At 41.9% G+C, this 26,115-nt stretch overlaps 1 protein-coding gene across 1 annotated transcript; it reads right to left on the reverse strand.

Moving 5' to 3' along the window:
• Positions 1–18,045: 18,045 nt before the first annotated feature.
• On the reverse strand, positions 18,046–19,900 carry LOC131326866 (uncharacterized). Its single transcript, XM_058359767.1, has 2 exons — positions 19,834–19,900; positions 18,046–18,524 (listed from the first exon to the last, which is right to left on the reverse strand). Exons 1-2 carry the CDS (start codon positions 19,868–19,870, stop codon positions 18,046–18,048), a joined length of 516 nt encoding a protein of 171 aa, XP_058215750.1. The 5' UTR covers positions 19,871–19,900.
• Between the last annotated feature and the right edge of the window lie 6,215 nt (positions 19,901–26,115).

The following is a 26,115-nucleotide window of genomic DNA, read 5'->3' on the forward strand; positions in this document are numbered from 1 at the left end:
GTTCTTGGGGGAATTTTAAATAGTGGTCTTCATTGAGCTATTGTTCATCTTGACGTCGATCTGGCTGAACCAATTCTACTACATCTTCGGCTTCCTTTTCGTCGTCTTCATGATCCTTCTCATAACCTGTTCCAAGTCAGCAATCATGCTATGCTACTTCCAGTTGTGCAGCGAAGATTACTGTTGGTGGTGGAGAGCTCATTTGACTGCTGGATTGTCCACATTGTACCTATCCTTCTATTTATTCCCCAAGCTGGAGATTACAAAGGTGGTTTTCGGCATATCCTCAATATTGGCTACATGTTGCTTGGGACATATGCGTTCTTTGCCCTGACTGGAACAATTGGGTTCTACGCATGCCTGTGGTTTGTTCGGAAAATTTACTCTGCTGTCAAGATTGATTTACAAGAAATTAACAAGCAATGGCAAGCTTACAAGAAATTCAACTACTGTAAAATGGAGAGCTTACCATCGAACCTTAGCACAGCATATAAGGCTATACACCGGTTATTCTCCTCATGGGATTGAGGCCAACTACTTTCTGTCCCAAAAAACCCCCTACTTTGAGTACAAGGAGCCCCTGTCATTCTCCCCTTTCATCAATCATTATGCCCAAAAGGGTCCTGTTGAGGATAGCGAACACGTCGCTTTCTTTCTTTACTGGTTAAACAAATTTGTGTTTTGTGTCTCTGCCAATAGGGTTACCAAGGACTTCATCGATCTGGCCTGTGCCCTAGCTTCAGGGCAGAAATTGGCACTAGGCCCTCTAGTCTTGGCACATCTTTATCGTGGAATGAAAGAGTTGATAAGTAACAAGTTTATTTTTGCTCCCGGTCCATTGTGGATCATCATCTTGTGGTTGTGGTCCTATTTTCCCAAACTCGCCCCGCCCATGAACAAGAACTCAGAAAACACCTGCTACGGACTTCGCTATGTTGATGCCCGTGGCCCAAGACATGTCTTCAGTGTCTACTTTAAGTTTTTCTATCACGAACTTGTGAGTATGGGAAAAAATTGGATGCCTTTTGTGAGAGACACCGTGCCTTGGTGGTTAAAAAGAGGTGGGTCAGACCCGGGGGACGACTTTGATGACCACATGGAGATCTGGACCAGCTTCTTGATCTCCAGAGACCTTATGTATGGAATGGCTTTTGCCCCAACAAATTATAAATGTGGAGTAGAGTATTACAATGCAGCCCAATTCGCCAGACAGTTTGAACTGTGTCAACTCACCCCTGTGCCTCCTTACCAGTCCTTAAATGAGGACTTCACTGATAGGCCCGTGCTCCAACCCAGGGACCTGGAAAAAGTTAGAAACGCCCTTCCTGAGCTCAGAAAGACCTTTGCCCTTCATCTCTATGTCGAGCGTACCGATAAGGGAGCAAAATTTGATAGTTGGTGGGGAGGTTACACCAAGATGCACTTTTCCACTCCATATCTAGATGTTCTCATGAATATTTTGCCGCACCCAACTGGAGTCCCTGAACCTGGCATAACTGTCCCTTTGCAACAACTCCATCCTGCTCTGGTCTCAAGCGTCAAGAGAAAAGGTAACATTAGGTCTACTTACACGTTAACTTCTCTAAGCCTCCCAAGATCTGAATTAATTTCCTCCCTTGCTGACAGGCTCAGAAGATGAACTAAAGGAAGCCTCTGTAAACCCTCCTGCTCAGAGGTCAAAAAGGGTGAAGACCACAGCCAAGAGACAATGGCCAAAGGTATGAACTCTTTAGCCCCTTGCCTGGTCCTTCAGAATAGGGCAATCATGCCTTCATCTCTTTTGTAGGCCTCTAAAACAGTAGTTGCTAGCAGGACGAGAAGTAGTGCTAAGACCAGTTCTCCTGAAACCAATCCTTCGGGCAAGGTCTGAGCTTTCTTTGGCTCTTCCTCTTATACTCTATTTAAATGTTCTTCTAACCTTCTCTCTTACAGGCCACCTCTATTGGTGAAGAAGGGCAAGCAGAATCAGCTCCCTCCAAGAAGAAAAAATTGAGAAAGAAAGTTTCGACACCAATCGATTCTGAGAACACCGTGTCTGCCACTGAACATAACCCAATCGTAAGGATGTACTGTGACATGAATCCCCAATGTTTATGGCTCCGTATTATCATCAACTTCCCCTTGTTTTCAATCCCCAGGAACTTGATGACTACTTTGAAGAAGAAGTAGAGGCAGAAGAGAAGAAACTCGACCTGTCCGACCAAGAACCTGAGCATGAAGCATCCTCGAGGACTCCAGAGAAGCCTAGATCCCTAATCATCCAGTCCGTTCCATCAATCAACCCTCCTGTTGAGCCTGAACTTGTCAATGTGGTAGAGGAAGATGAAGATGAAGACCTGGATTCTCTGTTCAAATCTGCCCAAGATCTGTTGAAAGCAGCTACCTCTGGCACCTCAGGCAGTGGGCTTGGTTCGACCTCTCAATCCCAATTCTCCTCGGAGGAAGTTTCTGAGGCCAAGATAGCCTTCAGAATGGCCTTACTTCAGAATTTTAAAGCAGTAGCTCATCCCGCCAGAGCCTCCAATGTTAAGAAGGCCATGGACGTGCTGGTAAAGTCCCAAGCCTTAGGGATAGAAGAGGTTTCACTCCAACACTTTCAAAAAGAGTTCCCTGGCATGGTCAAGTCCTACGATTCTCTTACCCATGAGCTTAGCAAGATAAATTCCAAGCTGTCAAAGCTAGAAGCTGTTGACGTGGAGCTTACCAGGTTCAGCACTGAATGGATCCAGTTGAAGGAGGATATCAAGACCAACGAAGCAAACATCACTACTACCTCCACAGAAATCCAAGGCCTCAAGGGCAAATTGGCACAAGCTGAAGGTCATCTAGACTATCTTCGGATGGAATCCAAAACTCTGGCCCAACACCATAATGATCTGAAAGCTGGATCCAAAAGCCAGAAGATGAAACTGAACCTGTTGGTTGAAGAAATGCCAAGTCTCCGTGGACAGCGGGACACACTTGAAACTCAACTTGCTAGCCTTGACACTTCTTGGGAGAGTCTCAAAAATAGTCTTAGAGGCCTTCTATAGATCTTGATTTCTAAGAACTAACTTCCTTCTTTTGACTTGGGCCTGTAATAACTTTAAACTTGTTCTCTATCTTGTGCCTGGCCTGGAACTTTCCTTTAAATGGTCGAAGGCACTGGTTTGGTTTGATGATAGGCGGCCTGAACTTGAGGCCTTTATGAATTTTGCATAATAGGTATTACGGCCTCTGTTCAGACCTTGCCATAAAATCTCATTATGGTTTGTTAGATTGAATTTCTCCAAAGTCTCTCATCTCCCACATAGTAGGACGGTGATGCTTTAGGTACTTTCCATTTGTTAAATGCTTAAACAAACCGTCATTTAGGTCCATAAGAAGATAGACATTACCTCTAAGGACTTGAGCAATCTGGTAAGGTCCTTCCCAGGTTGGAGACCATTTGCCATATCTTGGGTTCTTTTCCCCTAAGGGGAAGACTGCCTTCCAAACCAAGTCACCCTCAGTAAAGCTCTTTCTCCTTATACGTTTGTCATAAGATCTAGCGACTCTTCTTTTCTGAACCAACATATGATCAAGGGCTGCAAGCCTAACCTCATCCAAGTCCTCAAGCTCCATCAGCATGGCCTGAGTATAATCTACAGGAGTGAGGCCATTTTGATATGCTATTCTTGCTGACTTTACTGCTACCTCCATTGGTAGGACTGGATCATGCCCATATACCAACATATAAGGAGTTATATTGGTGGCTTCCTTCTTTGAGTTTCTGTAGGCCCATAAGGCCTCAGAAAGCAATTCGTGCCAGGCCCTTGGATTATCTTCCACCATTTTCTCTATAATATTGACCAAAGTCCTATTGGTGGACTCGGCCTGGCCATTTCCTTGTGCGTAATAAGGAGTGGAGTTGGAGATAATAATATTTTGTTGTGCAGCAAAGTTGATTACTTGTTCTCCCATAAATATTGTACCCCTATCTACAACCAAATGTTCAGGTAGTCCAAACCTATGAATGATTCTTTCCTTGATCACCTTGATTACTTCTTGTTGATCCACGGATTTTAATGGCACAGCTTCTGCCCATTTGGTGAAGTAATCTGTGGCTACCAAAATGTAATTATGATTTCCAGACGAAGGAGGATAAATTTTTCCAATCACTTCAAGGGCCCAACCTCTAAATGGCCAAGACCACAGCATGATAATCAGTTGCAGGAACATGTTGAATTGGGCCATGGGCTTGGCAAGGTTGACATCCTTTAGAAAAATGAATACAATCTTCTAAGATGGTTGGCCAATAGTATCCATACCTTCTGATTAGCCATCTCATCTTTATTCCTGATTGATGAGCTCCATAGATTCCTTCATGGACTTCGCTCATGACCCTCATGGCCTCGGGGTGCCCTAAACACCTTAAAAGTAAATCATCCTCCAAGCTTTTCTTGTATAATTCTTCGCCCACGAGGATATAGCTCATAGCCCTTATCCTTAACTTCTTAGGGGTTCTGTGATAAGGCCTCTTTAGGAAGGAAATAATAGGTGTACGCCAATCATTCTTTGGTTCATCATCTGATTCTTCACTTGTGAAGTCAGAAGTAAATATCTCTAGTCCTAGCCCTCTCCTTCTAACAGAAGGTAACAACCTTTTTTGGACTGTGATGATCTTGTGGATTGTTTCTGGAGCTAGCTTTAGACCTGTGGAGGCCTGAGCCAAGCTGTTGGCTTCAGTATTCATACTCCTTGAAACGTGTTTGACAATTACATTATCAAAATCTTGAATTAATTGCACTGTTGCCATATAATAAGGGGCCAAGTCCTCACTATAGCATTTGAACGTTCCCGCCAAGTGATTGATTACAAGGTTTGAATCCCCAATAATCTTTACTTCTCTGGCCTCTAGATCTCTTAGGATCTCAAGGCCTATAACAACTGCTTCGTATTCAGCTTGGTTATTTGTACATGGGAAATCAAATTGAAAAGACAATTCAGTCCTCAGGCCTTGAGGAGAAATAATAATTACTCCACAGCCTGCGGCCTGCTGAGTCCTTCATCCGTCAAAGAGCAGTGTCCAAGGAGTAAGTGATATCTCAAGGGCATTCAGACCTAGCTCGGGCTCATCGCCGTTATCCACGCATGGATGATCAGCAAGAAAATCCGCTAAGGCCTGGCCCTTTACAGCCTTTTGAGGAATGTATTGAAAACTAAACTCCATTAGAGCTAAAGATCATTTGCCGATTCGGCCTCTCATGATTGGCCGAGAAAGCAAGTATTTAACTAGGTCTGTTTTACTCATAATGTAAACCAAAACAGGAAGCATGTAGTGCCTCAATTTTATTGCTGAGAAGTATAAGGCAAGACAAATCTTTTCAATAGGAGTGTATCTCCTTTCACAAGGAGTCAACAACCTACTCAAATAATAAACCGCCTGCTCTTTTCCTTGAGCGTTATCTTGAGCCAAAAGGCCTCCAATAGAGCCTTCAGCTGCTGAGATGTAAAGCTTCAACGGCCTGTTCTTGATGGGAAGCATAAGGACTGGAGCCGTTGCTAAATAGCCTTTGATCTCATCAAAGGCCTTTTGATGGTTTGCCTCCCAAACAAAAGCGTCATGGTCCCTCAACTTCAAGAATGGAGAAAAGACCTGAACCCTTCCAGCTAGGTTTGAGATAAACCTTCTCAAGAAGTTAAACGAACCCAAGAGCTTCTGCAACTCCTTCTTAGTGGTAGGAGGCTTTGCTTCCATAATTGCTTTGGCCTTGTTCTTGTCAACTTCAATCCCTCTGTTGTGGACCAAGAATCCAAGGAACTTGCCTGCGGAGACTCCGAAGGCACATTTCAAGGGGTTTACTTTCAAATCAAACTGTTGCATTCTCAAGAAAGACTTCCTCAAGTGTTCCAAATGTTCATCATAGGACTGAGACTTGACCACGATATCATCAATGTAGATTTCCATGAAATGGCCAATGAAATCATGAAATATGGCGTTCATTGCTCGCTAGAACGAAGCACCAGCATTCTTTAGGCCGAAGGGCATTACGACCCACTCAAAGGTTCCTAGGGCTCCAGGACACCTAAAAGCGGTCTTAGCCGTATCGGCCTCGTCAATAAAGATCTGATTGTAACCAGAATGCCCGTCCATGAATGACAAGACCTTGTGACCAGAAGCTCCATCTACCAACTGATCTACCACAGGCATTGGATACTAGTCCTTTGGGGAAGCCAAGTTCAAGTTTCTGAAGTCTACACACACTCTAACCTTGCCGTTCTTCTTAAGGACTGGCACAATATTAGAGAGCCACGTAACATACCTGGCTGTGCGTATGAATCCAGCATTGAAAAGGCGTTCGATCTCATCTTTGACCTGTAAGTAAACCTCATTGGACATCCTCTTTGGTGATTGTTTGAAAGGTCTGAATTCTGGTTGTATAGGGAACTTGTGCTCCACTAGGTCTCTGGACAGACCTGGCAGCTCTTCATAAGTCCAAGCAAAACAGGACTTGAATTCTCCTAAGAGCTGGATGAATTTTTCCTTCACGTCCTCTGGCAAAAGTTGACTAATATATACAGGTTTGGGATTCTCTGAATCTCCCAAATTAACTTCTTTCAAAGGATCTCACACGTCAGCCTTTAAATCATCCAACTTGGCTGGGGCTGCTTCAAGGTCTTCCAGGCGGATTTCATCAAGATCTTCAACCAGGTTTTCGTCTTCATTGATTACTTCGGCTGCACAGGCCGAAAAATCTTCCTCAGACTCTTGACTTCTCACCAGCCTCTTCTCAAATAAATAGGCTTCAAACTTTGACAATGTGGTCCGAAGGGCCACATGTTTCTCCGTTTCTGAAGGGCTTACTGACATTGAGAAGGGTGTTTGGATGAAGCTATAATCGGTCTGCTTGACTCCGTAATCATTGGATCGATTAATTCTTGAAAAAGTGCCTTCACTTCTTCAGCTGACTTGTTGTTATGGATGGGGGCTATTCTATGGCGGCCATACTTGTCAAGGCCTGCCACCTTCATTGGACAAACTCCTTCGTCATACAGATGGGCCTCAGCATGGTTAGGAGAGGCCTGGAATGGTCTACGGTCAGCCCATATCACCTCCATGTCATCTTGATTCCAAAAAATAAGACATTGGTGAAGGGTTGAGGGGACCGCTAGACAAGAATGAATCCAATCTCTCCCCACTAGAACATTGAAAGAAGAGTGTGAATTGACAATAAAGAAAGATGTTGTCAAGGTCTTGGACCCTATCGTTAAATTCATGATCAAAATACCTTGGCATGCTGTCTCTTTCCTAGTGAAGTCAGTCAAGGTGGCGTTGCATGAAACCAGGTCTTGATCAGTCTTCCCGAGCCTCTGCACCATGGCCTTAGGAATGAGATTGGCTGCTGAACCGTTGTCTACCAGGATATGGTTCACTGGCATCCCATCAAGGCAACCAGCAATGTACAATGGCTTGATGTGTTTGTTCATCGTAGGACTCGGCCTCTCAAAGATCACGCTAGCCGCACGATCTTCATTCTTCTCTTCGGTCTCGTCCTTTAGCACGATCACTGAAGGCCCATTCAGTCCTACAGAGAAGGACTCATTTAAAATCTCCGCTGTCTGCCCCATCTCTACAACATCTCTCTCCATAGCTGTTGGCGCATTGTCCTTGGCTTCCGATCTGTTGGTAAGAACACGACCATGTTGCATTGCATGTTATGACCCTGTCCAGGCACGAACACCTTAGCTTGTGGATTCAACTTGGACCTGCCCCCTGAGACTGGTTTTCTAGGTTCAAGGGCTGTCTTCTGGAGTAAAGAGACATGTCTTGGTGGAGGCTGAATCCTAGCCTCCTTAAGAGTTCTTTCCAGGAGAGGTTGTTTCTTGGGTACCGTTGCCTGCTTTGGAGGTGGTTTGGTAACAGCCTCTTTGTACGTCTTCTTGAACGGGACTTGCTTCTGGGGTAAAGTCCTTGGAGGAGGCTCAATGGTAGCCTCTTCCATAGTCCTTTCCAAAGGCTTGTATATTCTTTTAGCCTTAGGTTTTTCGACCATAGGCTCTTCCACCGGGATCTCCATATTCATCTTCCCCTTGGGATCATCTCCATTCACGAGGTCGTCTTCATTCATGGGATCATCAAGTAGGTCTGCCTCTTCCTCAGCCCTTCTTGCTGCCTGCCTGAATCGTTGGCGGCGCCTCTTCTGAGATTTGGACAAAGGTGGAGGTTCAGAGGGAAACTTTGGATGTTCAACCCTATGCCACTCATCTGGAGGAGTGACTGGAGGTCTCACAGCCCTTGATTTATCCCTGGAGGGAGCAGATATCCTCAAGTTGACGAGCTCATCTTCAATTTCAACTAACCCTGGCTGAATTCGGTTGAACACAGATTCGTGTACAACCCTTCTCCCTTTAGACCTGCGTGGCTCCTTAGGACTTGGTTCAGCCCTTCCCACAATAATGCTTTTCAGGACTGGCTTGCTAGGACTAGCATGATGTCCACACTCTGTGCACACCATGGAACAAGTTGGTTTCTCTGGTTTCTTCACTCCCGAAGGTCTGGACCACCAAGAGTTCAGCTTTTCGAACCTTCTAACCCGTTCAGTCCTTACATCACCCTCATCATAATAAGGATCCCAATACCTGCCTGGGCTGAACTTATAGACTGCTCTGGAAGGGGCTCCCAAACTTATCTTCTGCCTAGGAACAGTCCTAGGCATGTCCCTCGTGTTGACGGAGACCATATTTGTACTCAGCCCTGAAGGAAAGGGATTGCCATTGCTTGACGGATTTCCTAGTCCTAAATTAATGGGTTGCCCCAAGCGTAGGGCGGAGACCGACGTAGCACAATATCCGGTAAGACCGGAGTCGAATCCATAAAGACGGTGATGTGTGCTGACTAAAAATTCGGGTTGTTATAATTTAAATGGGCTCTTAGGTAGCCACCCCTTATCGTTTTGAAACATTGCGCATAAAATAAAAGAAACCCTAACTTGAAACATGCTTCTAAATACGAAATAAACAAAAGATACGAATCAAACAAATACCAAAGAACAACTTTATTAAAGAACAGAAACTGAAACGAGTTACTAGTGTGCAAGAAATTGAACAAAACTTCAAAACTTGAAAGAAAAAGAAAACATTACTGTAAAACCAATATGTGCCGCAGCCTGTCGGTTGCGTGATCCCAAGTAGAATCACGGCAGCCCCAATTCTTCCTTCTTTTCCGTGGGAATTAATCCCCTTTTTCCAAGCTGCCGCAGTCCCCCAAGTAAAAATCCATCCTTTCGTCAGTGGGAAGAATCCTCTTTAAAGCTGTTGCTGCCGACTTCTTGTATAAACCCTTGTGAGATATCATTCACTTGGGCCTAGCCTTGGTCCACCATTTAACTATTGGGTCCATCATGTAATGGAATAAATTCAAGCCCAATTCTTTGTTTACTTTCGGTGAACATCCATTCCTTGGGCAATTAGTGTTAAACTGTTAGACTTTATATTGCTAATCAAATTAAACTCAAACAGCCCAATCTTCAAGCACCATTTAATATTCCAACTTTGCACTTTTTGTATCAAACCCTCTAAATACCTACAATACGAAAATAAAGCATAAAGTTCCGAATAATATTATAAATGGGACTTAACAAAGATAAATTAGAAGGCGCTAATATGAACATTTACTCGCCTATCACACCCCCCAACTTATACTTTGCTGGTCCCGAGCAAAGAAAATAAAATGCAGCTAAAGAAAACAAATTAAAATCGATAGTTCTTTTAAACCCCCAGGCAGCCCCGGTAGGACGAGTGAAGTCTCGTGAGGATTTTCAGCAGTGATCATCCACAAAACACCGTGGATCCCTTTACACGTGGAATCCAAAACTTGTCATACAACTCATTGGTCCATCAAGTAAAGAATGCGCAGTTACCACAAAAATATAAGAAAGCATAAATAGTTCCAAACGCTATCAAGTCAAGAAATAAACCATGACACCTAGGCTTAGCATGTGTGTATGACATGGGCCTCAACCAAAAGTGTTCAATAACTAACCGCTCTCTCCGGACTGAGTCTTGACTGCAATTCTCACTGTGTCTTGCACTCAGAAATAAAATCACTCCAAACAAGGTGCATAATATGAACTCTCAAGTGTGCGGTTAGATGTTATATATATGAAATCAAAACACTCGCACACTATGACACGAAAAGAACGCTTTGTATGGTGAACACACAGTCTCATGAATAGAATACCAAGTATTGGAACTCTCTTTCACACCCATCAATCCACTTTCCATCACCCCTAGGATCAAATAGGACTTTAATTTTGGTTGTAACGTTGGGTAATTGAAAGTGTGTAAAGGCTAGGGTAAAACATCACATGTCTGAGAATAGGCAAACAACTTGGGGCTAATTTAACAATGTGTGCCCATTTTCTCACTCTTTTCAACACCACCTTATTTCCCCTTCTAACCTTTTAACATTTTTCAGCAATAAAAGTACGATTCCTCATTTTCATCTATATCGGCACCCCTTTTATTTTTCTCTTTCTTTTGTTTTTTTTTTCTATTTTGTTTTTTTTAAGGGGCACCACCAATTCAAACACAAAAGTTCACAATCTATCCAAAAATTACACCTTTATACTTTTGCCTTTCTCCAAACAAAATATGGAAAGTGGAGCTAACCAAGAAAAGGCTAAATATATAAGGCTCAAAGTGGCTTGCAAGGGATAAATATATGTAAAAAGGAACGAACTGACCCAAATATCAAGAAAATGCCTATAATCCTCTCCAAGGGGTGTAACATTCATGTGACGAACCAAAACCCAAGAGATATTGTTATGCATTCAAGTTCCAATACTCAACAATCAAGAATAATGAGACCACAGCAAATAGATTATTTCCATGACAAACTAAGAGTTAAAGTGACACCACTCCAATAAAAGATAGGGCCCAAAAGCTCACTAGGGCATAAGTCTCCACTAATCTAGCCATCAAGATTGGTTAAGTCACAACTCACAAGTGGTCAAGGCCCAAATAAACGTGACATGCAATAGTGCTATACAAAAGTGCCATGATCAACTTCTTAAGACAAGCTAGCAAGTAAAACTACCAAGCCAAAAAAAGATATCACTATGGTTGGCAACACACCTCAACTCAATTATTCAACAAGTAATCACAACAAGTGCCAAATCACATGCGAAAAGGAAAATTTTCAATTTTTTTTTTGAATTTTGTTTTGAATTTTTAAGAATTAGAAGAGTGAAAAACTTACCAAAGTAATCCATCCCCCCAACTTAAACCATTCGATGTCCTCATTGAATACAAAAGAATAAAAATATAGGACATGAAAGAAAAAGAAGGAAAAGGTATCACCTCGGAACGGAGAACTACGCAAGAAATAACATAGTGGGAAGAAGACCCCCCAACTTGAACAAAGCATCCTGCAATGTTAGTCCTCACAAAAAAAAAAGATAAAATAAAATAAAAGTAACTAATCTAAGAAAGAGAAAAAAAAAAGAAAAAACTATACAAAAAAGTTAATGACATTCAGTACTCCCATCACGTGAAATCCAACCATTCATCACACTACGAAGAGCAATCAAAATCAACATCTCAACCCACTTCAAGCACTCCGTTAAAAATTGTATGCGACCATGCCACAAAACCAAATACTTAGAATATCTTAATGGCCTTAGCCGCATTTGAAATTTAAATTCCACCAATTGCATATTCCGAACCAAATTAACTTTCAAGTTGTTTGTGAGTGTCAGAAAAAATGAATGGTAAACCATATTAAAATTATCAACACCAAGAAAGTCAATTTGTTCTAATGTGATAATCTCTTGCAATGGTGGATGCTCAATAGGAGTGATGACATCAATATCTATGGCTGGGGGTATTTGATCATCAATAACAAGTGGACTTTGCACAATTATTGGCAATGACTCCTCAAGAGTCGCGTCATGAAAATCCATCTTAAGTGTACTAGAATGTTGTTGCACTTCAAGTGAACTAACTATTTCGTTAGTTCCAAGTGACTCTGTTGTTTCATCTTCCAATACACAAGAATTAATCACTTGAAAATTTTCAACTTGATTGCAAGAAAGAGAATCAGCTAATTGATCAAAATAAGGTGGCTCTATTTCCTCTTTTTCCCTCCCATCAAAACTGATATCCTCAGAACTTTCAGTCAACTCACAAAATTGGAGCTTTTGGGTTAATTCATCTAAGAAATCCCAAGCGTCTTCAGGGGTTTTATCCAGAAATTCGTCAGTGGACCTAAAATCCACCTCGCATGACTTAAGGTTTAAACCACAGCAAAAGATAACAAGAAGACTGCCAAGCTCACAATTAAACGACCAAGAGAATACAAAAAATTTAAATCGCTCCCAACACTGTGACAAAGACTCATCATCATGTTGAGAGAAATCTGATAGTTCTTGTAAAAGCATGTGAGTCTCATATGAGGGATTGAAATGATTGAAAAATTGTATTCCAATCTCACCCCATGTCAATCTTGGACTCAAACAATTAAACCAATCTAGAGCACTATCACGCAAAGATGCTGGGAATACATGTAAAAAAGCCACTTCATCACTAGCAAAAGCTTCCTCAAGTTTATGAACATGCGAAAAATGATTTTCTGATGCAAAACCATAAAATATAGGAAGCGACACTGAACAATCAAATTATTTTGCATAACCTCCATACCTCCCTGCAAAATGGGTCTTTTTTTTTTTCAACGATAAAAAAAAAAAAAACAACTAAAAAGAAAACAAAAAAAAAATAACTACCCGAATTCTTAACACACGTTACCTTCCCCGGCAACGGCGCCAAAAATGCTTGACGGATTTCCTAGTCCTAAATTAATGGGTTGCCCCAAGCGTAGGGTGGAGACCGACGTAGCACAATATCCGGTAAGACCGGAGTCGAATCCACAAAGACGATGATGTGTGCTGACTAAAAATTCGGGTAGTTATAATTTAAATGGGCTCTTAGGTAGCCACCCCTTATCGTTTTGAAACATTGCGCATAAAATAAAAGAAACCCTAACTTGAAACATGCTTCTAAATACGAAATAAACAAAAGATACGAATCAAACAAATACCAAAGAACAACTTTATTAAAGAACAGAAACTGAAACGAGTTACTAGTGTGCGAGAAATTGAACAAAACTTCAAAACTTGAAAGAAAAAGAAAACATTACTGTAAAACCAATATGTGCCGCAGCCCATCGGTTGCGTGATCCCAAGAAGAATCACGGCAGCCCCAATTCTTCCTTCTTTTCCGTGGGAATTAATCCCCTTTTTCCAAGCTGCCGCAGTCCCCCAAGTAAAAATCCATCCTTTCGTCAGTGGGAAGAATCCTCTTTAAACCTGTTGCTGCCGACTTCTTGTATAAACCCTTGTGAGATATCATTCACTTGGGCCTAGCCTTGGTCCACCATTTAACTATTGGGTCCATCATGTAATGGAATAAATTCAAGCCCAATTCTTTGTTTACTTTCGGTGAACATCCATTCCTTGGGCAATTAGTGCTAAACTGTTAGACTTTATATTGCTAATCAAATTAAACTCAAACAGCCCAATCTTCAAGCACCATTTAATATTCCAACTTTGCACTTTTTGTATCAAACCCTCTAAATACCTACAATACAAAAATAAAGCATAAAGTTCCGAATAATATTATAAATGGGACTTAACAAAGATAAATTAGAAGGCACTAATATGAACATTTACTCGCCTATCAGCCATCCAACCCCATGGGCTGCTTGTCTTTCTCCGAGAATTTGAACTCTTCCCGCTCAATTTTGTCCTGGATATCATTTCTAAATACTATGCAGTTATTAGTAGTATGACTCCAAGAATTGTGATACTTACAATACTCTTTGCCCTTCAGTTCTTCCGGAGTTGGAATCTTGTGACCAAAGGGCAGTTTGAGCAGCTTGTCGGCCAGAAGTTGATCAAAGATAGCTTCAGCCCTACCCACGTCGAATGTATAGGTCCTGGTTGACTTATTGAAAGTGCTCTGGGTTGGCTGCTTTGTGGGCTCCATCTTGACAAAGGCCTTACAACCGTATGGCTTTTTGTTGATAATTTTAGCCACTGCCACGTCTGGGTCTGCCTCTGCTTCCACTGCAGCAACCTCGTAATTAGGGTCGCGGTAATACGTCCCTTTAGATGCCGTCTTCCTGTCCTGCTCTTCTGCCAAGAACTTTTCATAATGAGAAGCCTTAGAAGATAATTCGAACAGGTCTCTGAACTCCGTTCCATAAAACTTCTTCTTCATTTCAAAGCCCAGGCCGTTTAATGCTATACGCACGTATTCGGCCTCAGGAAGGACTATCTTGCATTTGAATCGAGCAGTTTTGAAACGTAAGAGGTAGGACTCCACAGACTCTAGATGGTTTTGACGATAGCATGACAGGTCCGCCAACGTCACTTCTAGTTCTATCCTGTAGAACTGCTGGTGGAACATCTCCTCCAACTGTGCCCAGGTCTGCACTGAGTTAGGTGGCAAGTTGATGTACCAAGTGAAGGCTGTCCCAGTAAGAGAATTGGGAAAAAGCCTCAACTTCAGTGCATCAATGGTTCCAGCTTCTCCGCATTGAACTTGAAACCTGGCAATGTGCTCCACTGTCGACTGTATGCTCTCACCATTGAAGGTCTGAAATTCTGGGACTCTATAACCCTTTGGGAAAGGTGTATTGTCCACCTCCTCGGTATGAGGCTTCCTATACATTGGGCTTCCCAAAGGTTTGAAACCAGGTCCTAACTGCTCCTAGAGCAGGTTCAAGACTTGATCCCTTCCCATGACTAGGTCTGGCTCAGGAGGCGGCTGTGGGTGCGCCTCTTGCGCCTGCTGGTTCTGGGCTGGACTTGCCCCCCGAGTATCAGAGCTTTGAGGAGTATGTGTAACTCCTTTGTCCTTTCCAGAGCCCTGGCCTCCTTGCAAAGGCCTTCTGTCTGTCTTGTCAGACTTGTCAAGCTTGTTCTGGTCCTCGACCAAAATAAACCTTTGATCGTTATTCGGAGACATCGAAGCTCCTCCAATCACGACTCCCTTCTCTTTTTGCCCCCCGAGTGCAAGGCTATTAGACGAAGTGGCATGGTAAAATGTCTGAGGAGGGGGAGGAACCCCCAATAAGCCAGCTTGGTCTTGACCGTTGCCAAAGACACCAAACTGTGGAAAGCCCTGCTGCTGAGGAGCGAGCGGTAGCCTCTCTGTAAGCGTAGCAACCATTTTGTTGACTGCTATGGTCAGAGGTTCCAAGGACTGAGTGAACGATTGCGAGATTGACTGCGTAACGTTGTTCGAGATCTCACGTCCTGCCATGAACATATAATTTTTGACGCTGTCGGTAGCGTCGCTAAGATCTTGGGTGCTGATCTGAGGACCAGCTTCCCCGAGTAATGGCACGTCGACTGCCACTCCCTCAGGACTCTGTGGTGGATCCGGGATGGGTGGATCCGATTGTTGTTGCGGCTTCCTGACCATGATAAAACCCTTAGACGATTAGGGTCCCACCGGGCGTGCCAAAAAGATGTTCGCGCGCGCGGGGTGGCTCAAAGACTAAGCGGGCGTGCCAAGACTTGTCGCGTCTAACGTAAAGGGCTGAGCGTCCCTGTTCTGACTTCTAGATCTGAGAGGGCGATAGTGCTGCAACCTAAGGGCTGGATTGCAGTGAAGGTCTGTGGTTTTGCCTCTTCGTGCGAGGACTTAATAATTTTCTAACCGTGTAGGAAAGAAAGTAACAACGTATAATTACTTTACTATATCATAATAATAAAGTAAAGGATGAAGAGAGATATGAATAACTTTATTATATTTCGTAATAATAAAGTTGGGGTACAAGAGAGATAGAAACCCGAATTACTTGGTGAAGTAATTGAGTGAGGGTGAGAAAATAGAGATAGTTGCTTCGCTGGGAAGGCTTTGGTTTTAAGCGTTGAGCTTGATTGGTGTGGAAACCCCTTTTTCCTCTTGACTTCTAGTATTTATAGGCCACGGCTTCTTGTGAGTTTGCATGGAAATGGATTTCCCGCCCTTTCTTTTCGTAATGACAAGTGTCCCATGTATCCTCTCATCATGGAATCATGGGCGGTTGAGAGGAGTGAATATCAATTTGCTCATGTGCAAATTCTTGATCATGGGCGGTTAAGAGTATAATGGGCCATGTCTTTCTCCTCCACTTCCTATTTTCATGGATAGTTAACACATAATGGGCCATATCATCCCTTTTTTCGTGGGTAACAAAACTCCCAGCCATTTGACTCGGTCAAATGGCTTTCACCAGGCAACAACCTCTTTCTTTCCCTCCACTTTTCATGGGCCACTTGGGTAATGGGCCATTTAATTAAATTAAATGGCTTATTAACATATTTAGCCCATATCAACATTTGGGCCAGCCGAATTCTTTTACAAATTGGCCCAAAATCTCCAAACTCGAGCCCGAACCAAACTAAAATTAATTGGGCCCAATCAACATGGGTTTGGCCCATTAATTTTAACCCAATTCATCTCTATTCTTTGGCCCAATTTAATTAAAAGATAATTAAATATCCTTCCAACACTTGCCCAGGACTGGATGCCAAAAACGGGTGTAAACAACTTCCAACATGAGCTACATGGTCAACAGAAAATGAAGTGATCGACTAGTTGCCAGCTGTCATAAACGATGAGCAAAAGAAAAACATTAAAATAAGGGTAAACTTATAGAAGCACCTTTAAAAAGGGGCTGAATGGGATACTGCTACAAAACAGGGTCCGCAAGGAACGGCAACAAGAAAATAGGACCGGCCGGTAATTTTCCGAAATTAATGGGCTAAAGTTATGTCTGATTGAGCCCAATTAATTTTAATCGAACTTAGTAATTAATGGATTTGGATTCAATTGAACTTTGTTGCTTGGATTTAATTTGTTAAGCGCATAGCCCACGGTAATCAATGGACTTACTCCAAAAGATTCCCTAAAATAGAGGAAGTGATTTGCTTTTTGTTCAACAAACAAAAGGTCAAATGGCCCAATATATATGATACCTTCGAAAGAAGGAAGTGGAGGAAGCCTACTATTCCTTTCCAACTTTCAATAACCCCCCATGATCTAAAGAAGGCATGTGCTTTATTCAGCTAACTCCCAAAAACTACCAATAATTCAAGACATGGGACACTTGGCGTCACGAGGGGAATGCGGGAAACTCATTTGTACGCAAAAACGTGAAAATCTTTGGCCTGTAAATACTAGTTTGCAAGACTTAGTAGGGGTTCCAACACCAATTATGTCCCGTGCTTACAACCAAAATCTTCCCAACGAAACATTTATCTTTACTTTTTCTGTCAATCCAACTCAATTACTTCATCAAGTAATTTGGGTTTTTACTTTTCCGTTGTATTCAACTTTATTATTCCAACATAATACAGTTCTTTTACGTTGTTACTTCTTTCTTACACGGTTAGAAAATTACTAAGTCCGCAACCGTTGTGGCAAACCATGAACCTCCATTGTGATCTCGCCCTTAAAGTCACAACACTTTCCCTCTCACGATTACGAAGTCAAAAAAAGGCACTCAGTCCTTTACGTTTGGACGCGACAAGTCTTGGCACGCCCGCGCTCAATCCTTGAACATTTTTGTGCTAAACACCACCAAATGAAAATGTCCCTAGGGTATTGAATAATTTTTTCTCAATTCTCCCAAAATCTCTCTCCTGCTTCTCTCACCTGTTCCCCACGTTCTCTCTCTCTCTCAAAAATTTAGAAAATTATGAATGGGAGTTTGGAGTCGTGAAACTTGAGACGCACAAACACATTTGCATAGAGTATGTATTGATGATTGATTGATGTGATAAATAATAGTACCACCACTGTCAAATTAACAGTCGATGACCCAAACTACTAAGAGCATCTGAAATGGATTACTTACTTTTAAGTGTTAAAAGTGTTAATTAGTTATGGGGAGAGGATCTTCGCCAATCCGGCCATGAAAATATGTTCGATTGTCCAGCGTGTCCATTTTCAATCTTCAGATCCTTTATCTCAGTGAGGAGAGGTGCCACGCACGTATCACAGTCCTCCGATGGTTTAACTGCTGACTCCACATCATGGCCATCTTGTGCATGCAGCAGGTTCACCTTCATTTTGCAGCAGTTTAACATGGGAGCTGACAGCTGACAAAAGGCTAGAAGAAAGGAACAATACTAGTTGAATACTGGCATAATGTTCTTTGTCCTCTGCAGAAATATCCTTTCCCTTCTTTGAGTAAGTGAGCTGCACGAGGTAGACATCCACTAGGAATAGGGCTACCAACATCAGAAACTTAAACACATTCCAGGCTCTTTCCTTTTCATTCGGTTCGTGGAGGCAATTGGCGGCTGATAGTACGTAAGACAGAGTCATCAGGAAAGCCTGTATATTGGCCCAAAATTCTTTATGCGTCTCATCCACATCATCTGCGGCCTTTGCCAAACCAGCCACGAATGCAGCTACATTAACTCCATAAATGATGAGGAGCTTAAAAAACTTATTCCAACTACGAACGAGCACAAACTTGGGCAAATGTTTCATCATTCCCCTTCCAGCTGCAAGGAAAATAAAAAACATATCAGAAAAATTACAGATGTGGGCGGAGTCAATTGGTTGGGCCACATTTGCCTGTTTATGAATTGGCCGAGTTGATATGATAGTCTGGAAAGGAGGTCACCCGAAGTGGTTACTTGCCAATAAGCAAGCTAGGCCTGGAGGGCAGGGCACAAAATACCCATAAGAGGGGTTACTCGCCAATAAGCTAGCTTTTATTTCACCAATAAGCTAGATAGCCCATGTTTTGCACAGTCACAGTGGTCAGAAACTCACATTCCCACTGGATTAAAAGCAACTACCAAATGAACTATTAGGATATGAGAGTATTAAATCTCACATCGGATAAATAGATTAAATTCATGTTGATTTTTACATATTTCGTTCGGATGACTTACACTGGTTATTTGATACATAAACAAAAATTTTGATATAACAGGTGCGTGCAGGTAAATTCTCCTAATGAAAGAGAAAGAAAACCTGAACAATGTTGTGAATCCCATGTGATTCATTAGTGCAAATGATGTATGGAAATCTATAATTGACTCAAATCGCGTTATTGATCACGAATTCCTGCAACGTATTGTTCCGTACTGTTGATTCAGTTACATCACGATCGTGTAAACACGCAATGCACAATGATTAATGCAGATTATAGATCTGTTAATCAATTAAATAAGGTGAATCAATTACTGAAATGTAAGATCAAAGAAAGAGAAAGCAAAAACGGAAAAAGTAGACAGAAAACACGTTCATGCACAAAAAAAATCAGGCCAACTTGATATCATTGCATCAAGACTGTGTAAGCAATGGATATGGATTTATTATTTATAAGCTAGCAATGATAGAAATGTGTAAGCAGATAGAGAGAAAACAAACGCCAGCATAATTTAACAATAAACACAGACGCAAAAATCTGTTAAACAAAGGAAAGAAATGGGAGCAATCATAGATATAGAAAAGCATATATAGAGTGAAAAACATTAGCATACAATCAATTACTCCCAATGAGATTTCCAATTTCAACATAAGAATGCATGTGGGTACCATTTTGTTAAGCATAATTAAAAATTGGTGTACAATCATAAAAGACGAACAATGAGGGACGTTGTGGTTTGTGGCATTCCATTTGAATTTACATCTGGAGACACCTAAGTTGAGAGCCTGGTCTCTTCATCACGGAGGAGGGATTGGGAGGCAATGGTTGAGAAGCTTCTTCAGGGTTGGGATCTGCCTAGGCCCAAGCCGCTCAACACCGTTCCGTGGTTTCATACTTGAATTATATAATTTTAATCATAGAAGCGGAATTACCATTCCGCTTTGAAGAAGAACATCCAGAGATCGCCATTCGATCAGGAGAAGACCTCTGTTGCCGAGAACCTCTGTTTCTCATTACAAAAGAATTCTGTTAGTCATAACCATACACATAAAAAATAAATAAAATAAAAAAACGAAACAATTCGACAGGGAAGTGGGAAGAAGAGAATTTACGTGAAGAAACCAAATCAATTATCCGAAGACCCTCTGTCTTTTGGGGGGCGAGGAAGAACAGAATATATAGAGTTCACATAGCCCCCCCCCCAAAAAAACCCATTACAGCCCAACAGAAACAACCAAAAATTTCTATTGTTAGGGTTTACACCCCAGATTTACCCGTTCAAAATTTTCTGTTAGAGAGAAATTTTCGTTGCAACAGTTGTAACACGTCATTCCACTTACGTGGTGCAACAAGCCAATAAAAAAAGAAAATTGATTTTTGGCACTCCAGTTTTTACCACTGGCACTCCACTTTGTGTGTTAATCATGTGAGAAAATAAAACTAAAAGTAGAGTGCCAAAATCACCACCGAAAAAAAAAAAAGGACAATTCACAGCTACACCTAACGTTTTCTGAAGATAACGTTGTTGATGTGCAAATCTAGAATCTCTCCCAAATCGATTTCAAATGTTGTTTATCTTCCTTCGTTTCGATTTGCCTGCCAATTTTAGATTTGCCCACGGTTCTTCCCCGCCAATCTTCCGTTCCCCGAATTTCTCGTTGGATATATGGTGATCCTGAAAATCTCAAACCATATCCTTGTGGATGGAAAAAAAAATTCAACTCCCTAATGATCTCAATCTCTTTGAAGCCCGGAAAGAGTCAAATCTCCGGTGGAAGTTACTTGATCTGTCCGTGAGGAAGAGCTCTGTTAGCTCCAAAAGTCGCGCTCCCTTTCGGTTGGCAATTCCATTGAAAAATCACACATTTATGTGTATCCCATTATTTATTGAGTTGTAATTTCTTTTTCAATTCTCTAAGTAGCGAATCTATAGGGCTAGAGTGGAAGGAGTCATATTTGTAATTGAGAGATGTATTGGTTTTAGGTGTTTTGGAAAGGCAAGTTACAAGAGTAAAGTTGGTCAACCTACTATCCAGAATTGGAAAGGCAATTTCCATCGAAACCCTGTCCAGAATTGGCTCGCTTGAATTTGGGAAGTCAGTCGACCGAGTTCCATAGTGGGTCGACCGAGTGGGTGAAAAACTGGATATATAAATACACGCCTATATTCATTGTCGGCAGCAACGATATATGGGAGAGCAGCCAAAGACAGTTTTGTGAGGAGAAACTTTTTAGTGGTTCGTTTTGATTGATCTTGGAGTCCGAATAAGATCGGTCGATCATTGTGCGTCAAATACAATTCCAAGAAGTTTCCATAAACCTTGATGAGTCAACTTTCAATGGATTTCTAAAAGTATTTCTGAAGGCTTGAGGATTCAAGGCATTGGCAATCAAACACTTGGTGCGGTGAACAAGGATTCGGCATTTGGTCTTTAGTCAATTGCGATAATTCTCAATTGTGAGTTAAGGTCATTTGTAATCGCACGATGTTATTTTTAGTATTTGATTGCTTTCCATGGTTTTTGCCCATTTAGGGTTTTTCCACATATATTTTGTGTCCATCGTCGTTCTTCGTTTTCCTATTTATTGCTTACTGTTTGGTTGAGTTGCAAAATAGGACTTTCAAGCTCTAAGGAATAGTTGAAGATTTTAGTGTTACATGAGTTATTTTTTTCTTGGTACTCTTGTTTTTTTGTTGCCGGAACAACGTTTTTTGTTGACTGAAAAATGAGAGTAGTAGTTTCCCTCCACAAAGATATGGTTTGAAATTTTTGCAAACACCATGTCCAGCGAGGAGAAAATCCAAAGATTGCGGGTCAGGATTCAAAAATAAGAAACCGCAATTGACGACGATGTGAAGTTTCTTCGTTTCTGCTCCTATCGTTGTGATGATTTGGAGTCTTGGATGCCTGGGGTGCCTCCATGCCCGGTTGCAACCAAATTGACATCAAAAAATTGGGAGGAACACAATAATTTGTCGTTCATCACGTACAATGTAAAATTAAAGAACTGGAAGTTTTGCAGAAAGCTCGACATAATGTCAACTACCGGGCATGTACATAACCAATGTTGATGGGCGCATATGATTGAATCAACATATGCCCGGCCCCAAAAAAAAAAAAAAAATTCCCGAAAGGCGGAAACCAACTTTGTTATCTCCAACTTGGTGAAGAAGCACGAGGATATGTACCCCTATTCGGATTTCTATGGGAGGAAATGCTTTTTTGCATTTATTTTTTTTGCAAATGATCTAATCCTTTTTTGTTAAAGCAACAAATAATAATTGTCATGCGATTAAAACCGTTCTTGATGATATTTGTAATGGATCCGGTCAAAAAATTAGTTTTGCGAAATCAAAAGTGTTGTTATCGAACAATGTGAGTTAGGATAGGCAAAATGTTCTGACAAAACATTTATTTTTTGGCAAATGACAATTAGCAAATTAAAAAACTAAATGAAAGATAAGAACCAGATCAATGCTGCAACACAATGGAGTCAACTCAACCAGTAAATACACCAGCGAGCTTAACAGATGGAGTCAGCTCAAAACCAGAAAACTCAGCAGATACGAAAAACTAATTAGCAGATTTTAGGGCATTAATATATGGACGAATTCAAATAATTAAGCAAGCTAGTTTACCCTAAGTCAAATTCAGAGATATATCAGTTTACTCAAGCAATATAGATATGGAAGACTGAAATTAAAAGAGTAGGGGAAGGAGAAATCAAATACAAGGATTTTATAATGGTTCGGTCCGCAACTTTATGGTCTACTCCACTCTCCAAGTATCCTACTCGAGAATTGCTGCAGTATCTTCAATAGTCATTACAAACGTCTAGCTTCGCGGGTGCTAGAGAATCTTACAACGAGAGATTACTCTGAATTCTCACCAACTAGTTAAGACTCCGGCGCTAGTCACACCTAAAACCCAAATGATTTTTCTACTCAAAAATCACTCACAAAAACAGTTTCAATCTCAGACAAGGGTGTAAAATCCCTTTTATAATATGGTTCAAAGAACAACACTCAAACTAGTGTAGAAATTGAAGATATAAGCGTAGAGATGGCTGACAGATTTTTCAAGTAAAAGCTCACTGGATTTTTCTTCAATAGTTGTAATAAGAGAGTTGCTATATGTACCGACGGCCGCCGGCGGGCCGTCTCCGGCCACCGGACGGCCGATCCGAGCCGTTCAAAAATTCTAAAAAAAAAAACCGATGGGGCCAGCGCGGGAATCAATGGCATCCGCGGGAATCAAGCACCCTACACACCTCGGATGCCATTGATTCCCGCGCTGGCCCCATCGGTTTTTTTTTTTAGAATTTTTGAACGGCTCGGATCGGCCGTCCGGCGGCCGTCGGTACGTTTTCCCTCCCCCAATGGTCGGTACTCATAGATTTTCTGAATTACCTTGCTCATGCTTGTCTATATAACGTTGAACACACAATTGAACGTTGAAGACTTTCACATAGCCGTTGCACAAAATCAGCTCTTTCCTTATTCTCTCCTTCCTTCAATCTTCCAGCGATAAGATTTCTTCTTTCCTTAATGAGGCTCTTTCTGATTTTCCTTAATCTCTCTCATTCTTCAATTTACTTGCCTATTGGAGATAGAAATTGTGAAGAAGAGAATCCCTCAATTTGTATCTTCGATTGACCTGAAACCCCTCTTGATTATTCAGCCGAAATACTTTCCCTTCAATAGCTCCATCGCTGTTCTTGTTTTCATCGTTGAATTTCTAGGTTAGGAAAATAATGCCCTGCATCTATCACATATTGTTTTCAAAGGAATTGCTACATAAGTCCCTATAAAAATAAGTAATGGCAGAGTTAGTTCGACAACAACATATTATTTCAATTAAGCCCAATAGACTAATTTAATTCCAACTAGGATGTGTTTGTTATCATCAAAAATCTAAAACCATGGGGCTAACATGAACAATTCCCAAAACCAATCAAATTAGTAAATATATTGGCTGCCCCATTTTCCACGATAGAACCTGCTGTGCAATCCTTTCAAATGGTGATTGATAAGTCAATAACAAATTAGCTGCCTGGAAGGCAGATGTTCGAAGAGTTGGTTGTCACAGAACTCCTTTCTCTTGGCCATTTTCATCAAAGACCAAAAAAAGGTCACATGACTAACTGGCATCTGCTAAAGCAAGGATTGAGGAAAAGGAGAGATGGAAAAGAACCAAGAGGTTTCGATATTACTTTCATCCGAATAGTTTATCAATGTCCTACAGCTTTCCCTGTTGTGAAGAATTTGCAGATGGGTTCTGAACCTGCACCTGATGTGAACCAATCATTCGATCAGAATGTTAACTGTGGGCAGCGTGCCTTTGGAATTTCCGGATTCCAAAACGCAAGGGGCCCGGGTCGAGGGGGCGCGAGCGGGGAAGTAAGCGCTCACAAAAATACAGAGTCGCCACTCGGGTTTGAAGATCCGACACCCAAGGAACCGTATTTCGAAGCACTTGCCGCGCTGATTGATTTGAAACAGTTAAGGAACCAGTCCGTCATAACCATATCGGGTTCGGGAGCCAGGTTACGAGAGGGGAAGAGTTTTATGGCACCCCTCTCGCCCAATCCGGAGATCGGTCTCTACTTAGGCATTTGCGAAAATAATTGTTTTGCGATTCTATTTGATTAATCAATTTTTAGCCAATTAGGGCGGGGGAACAGTTAATCGGGGATTTAAAACTGTAACAGTTTGCAGGATGTAATAGATATGGCGTGGATAGGCGAGATGATAAGTAATAAATGGAATAAAATTCAAAACATCGATCATACATCAAGGCAGTGCCGTGTATGATTTTGACACAAACAAACGGCCAGCTTGCATGTGTGAATCCATCTGCATGCAAGCAAACCGTCGCGCGACAATACCATACACTCGCGCGAGTGTTGACGTCTCACCAATGGTTTGAATTTCACCCCCTTCTGGGCTCTGGAAGGACCAGTGCACACCCAGATGCAAACCAAGCAGTTTATAAGTACTTGAAAGTAAACAATATTACAATAGACAGATGGAAATATGATGAAAACATGACCCCTAAACAGTGGGGGTGTCTAAACAGAGGCCAAAGCCAAGCTGCTCATGCAATGGCAGTCCCTGGAAAACACAAAATCGTCGCGCGAGGGAGTGATACACGCGCGCGATTGTTCAAACTAGACTTCCAGGGATTGCTTTGCAGGCTTAGGGCTCTGAGACATATTCCAGAGCATCCCAAGAGCATTCCGAACCGAGAGAAGTTACTCCCTCCGTCCCTTTTTAAGTGTCCTGCTTCGTAATTCCAACTTATTAAAAAGGCATCATCATTATACCTTTCACATCAACTTTTTCCTCCACTTTCCCTATTTACCCATCATTATTACACTTTTACTCACTTACTTTTTAAAATGGAATCTACTTTTATGGACAAAATAGACAATTCACCAACTTTTACCCACTAACTTTACAAAATTGACACTTATTAAGGGACAGCCCAAAATGAAATACCAAACTATAAATAAGGGACGGAGGGAGTATAAACTAAGCTAAACTGTGATTTTTAGCATACAAAGTAGCGAGCTAATACTTTTAAAAGACTTGAAAGTGACTATGAACACAACAAGAAACTTAAAGACCAGCATCCTTTCCCCACGTGGTCCAATCTCACGCAGACAGAACTGTCGCGTGAGTGTGTGGGACCATCGCGCGAGGGATTGCTTGGTAACGGCTCTTAAAACCTTGCTAGCTTTAGGGCCAGAACTGGTATCGATTACCAGCCTTGACCCTGCCAGCCCCCCTCAGGGGTTCGAACAGTGAGCAGAAAGGTATTATACCTTTGCTTGAGTGTCTTGGAGGTGGCTTTAATGAGGTGGTGAGGCTTGAAGGGTGATCATGTGGGAGTGAGTGTAATGTGGGATGCTTTTGTTCAAGCTTTCCTTCTTCTTTCTTGAGGAGAGATTGGTAACCCCTTGAAATGAAGCATGAGGGGGGGGGGGGGGTGGTTTATAGAAGAATGGGTTGGTTGGCGGCTCGACAAGGCCATGTAACCAGCCAACAAGGCTGATCACAATTGCTTGGTGGAGAAGTGGGGTGGCAAAGGTGATGCGAGAATGGGGGTTGAGGTGGTGCAAGGGGAGCCCCCCAAAACGCTGTCCAGTCGACGAAACGGGGTCACATAGGCCTGTAGCCCCCTGACCACCGCGCAATCCGGGTGAAAATG

Source organism: Rhododendron vialii, chromosome 5a, assembly GCF_030253575.1.
Source record: "Rhododendron vialii isolate Sample 1 chromosome 5a, ASM3025357v1".
NCBI lineage: Eukaryota > Viridiplantae > Streptophyta > Magnoliopsida > Ericales > Ericaceae > Rhododendron > Rhododendron vialii.

Excerpts from the sequence above, each read along its gene's own strand:
- LOC131326866 (XM_058359767.1), bottom strand. The coding sequence starts at position 19,870 with ATGGCGATCTCTGGATGTTCTTCTTCAAAGCGGAATG. Across the intron at positions 18,525-19,833 it reads TTCTTCTTCAAAGCGGAATG|CTGGAAGGGGAATGATGAAA; the intron begins GTAATTCCGCTT and ends TTTTCCTTGCAG.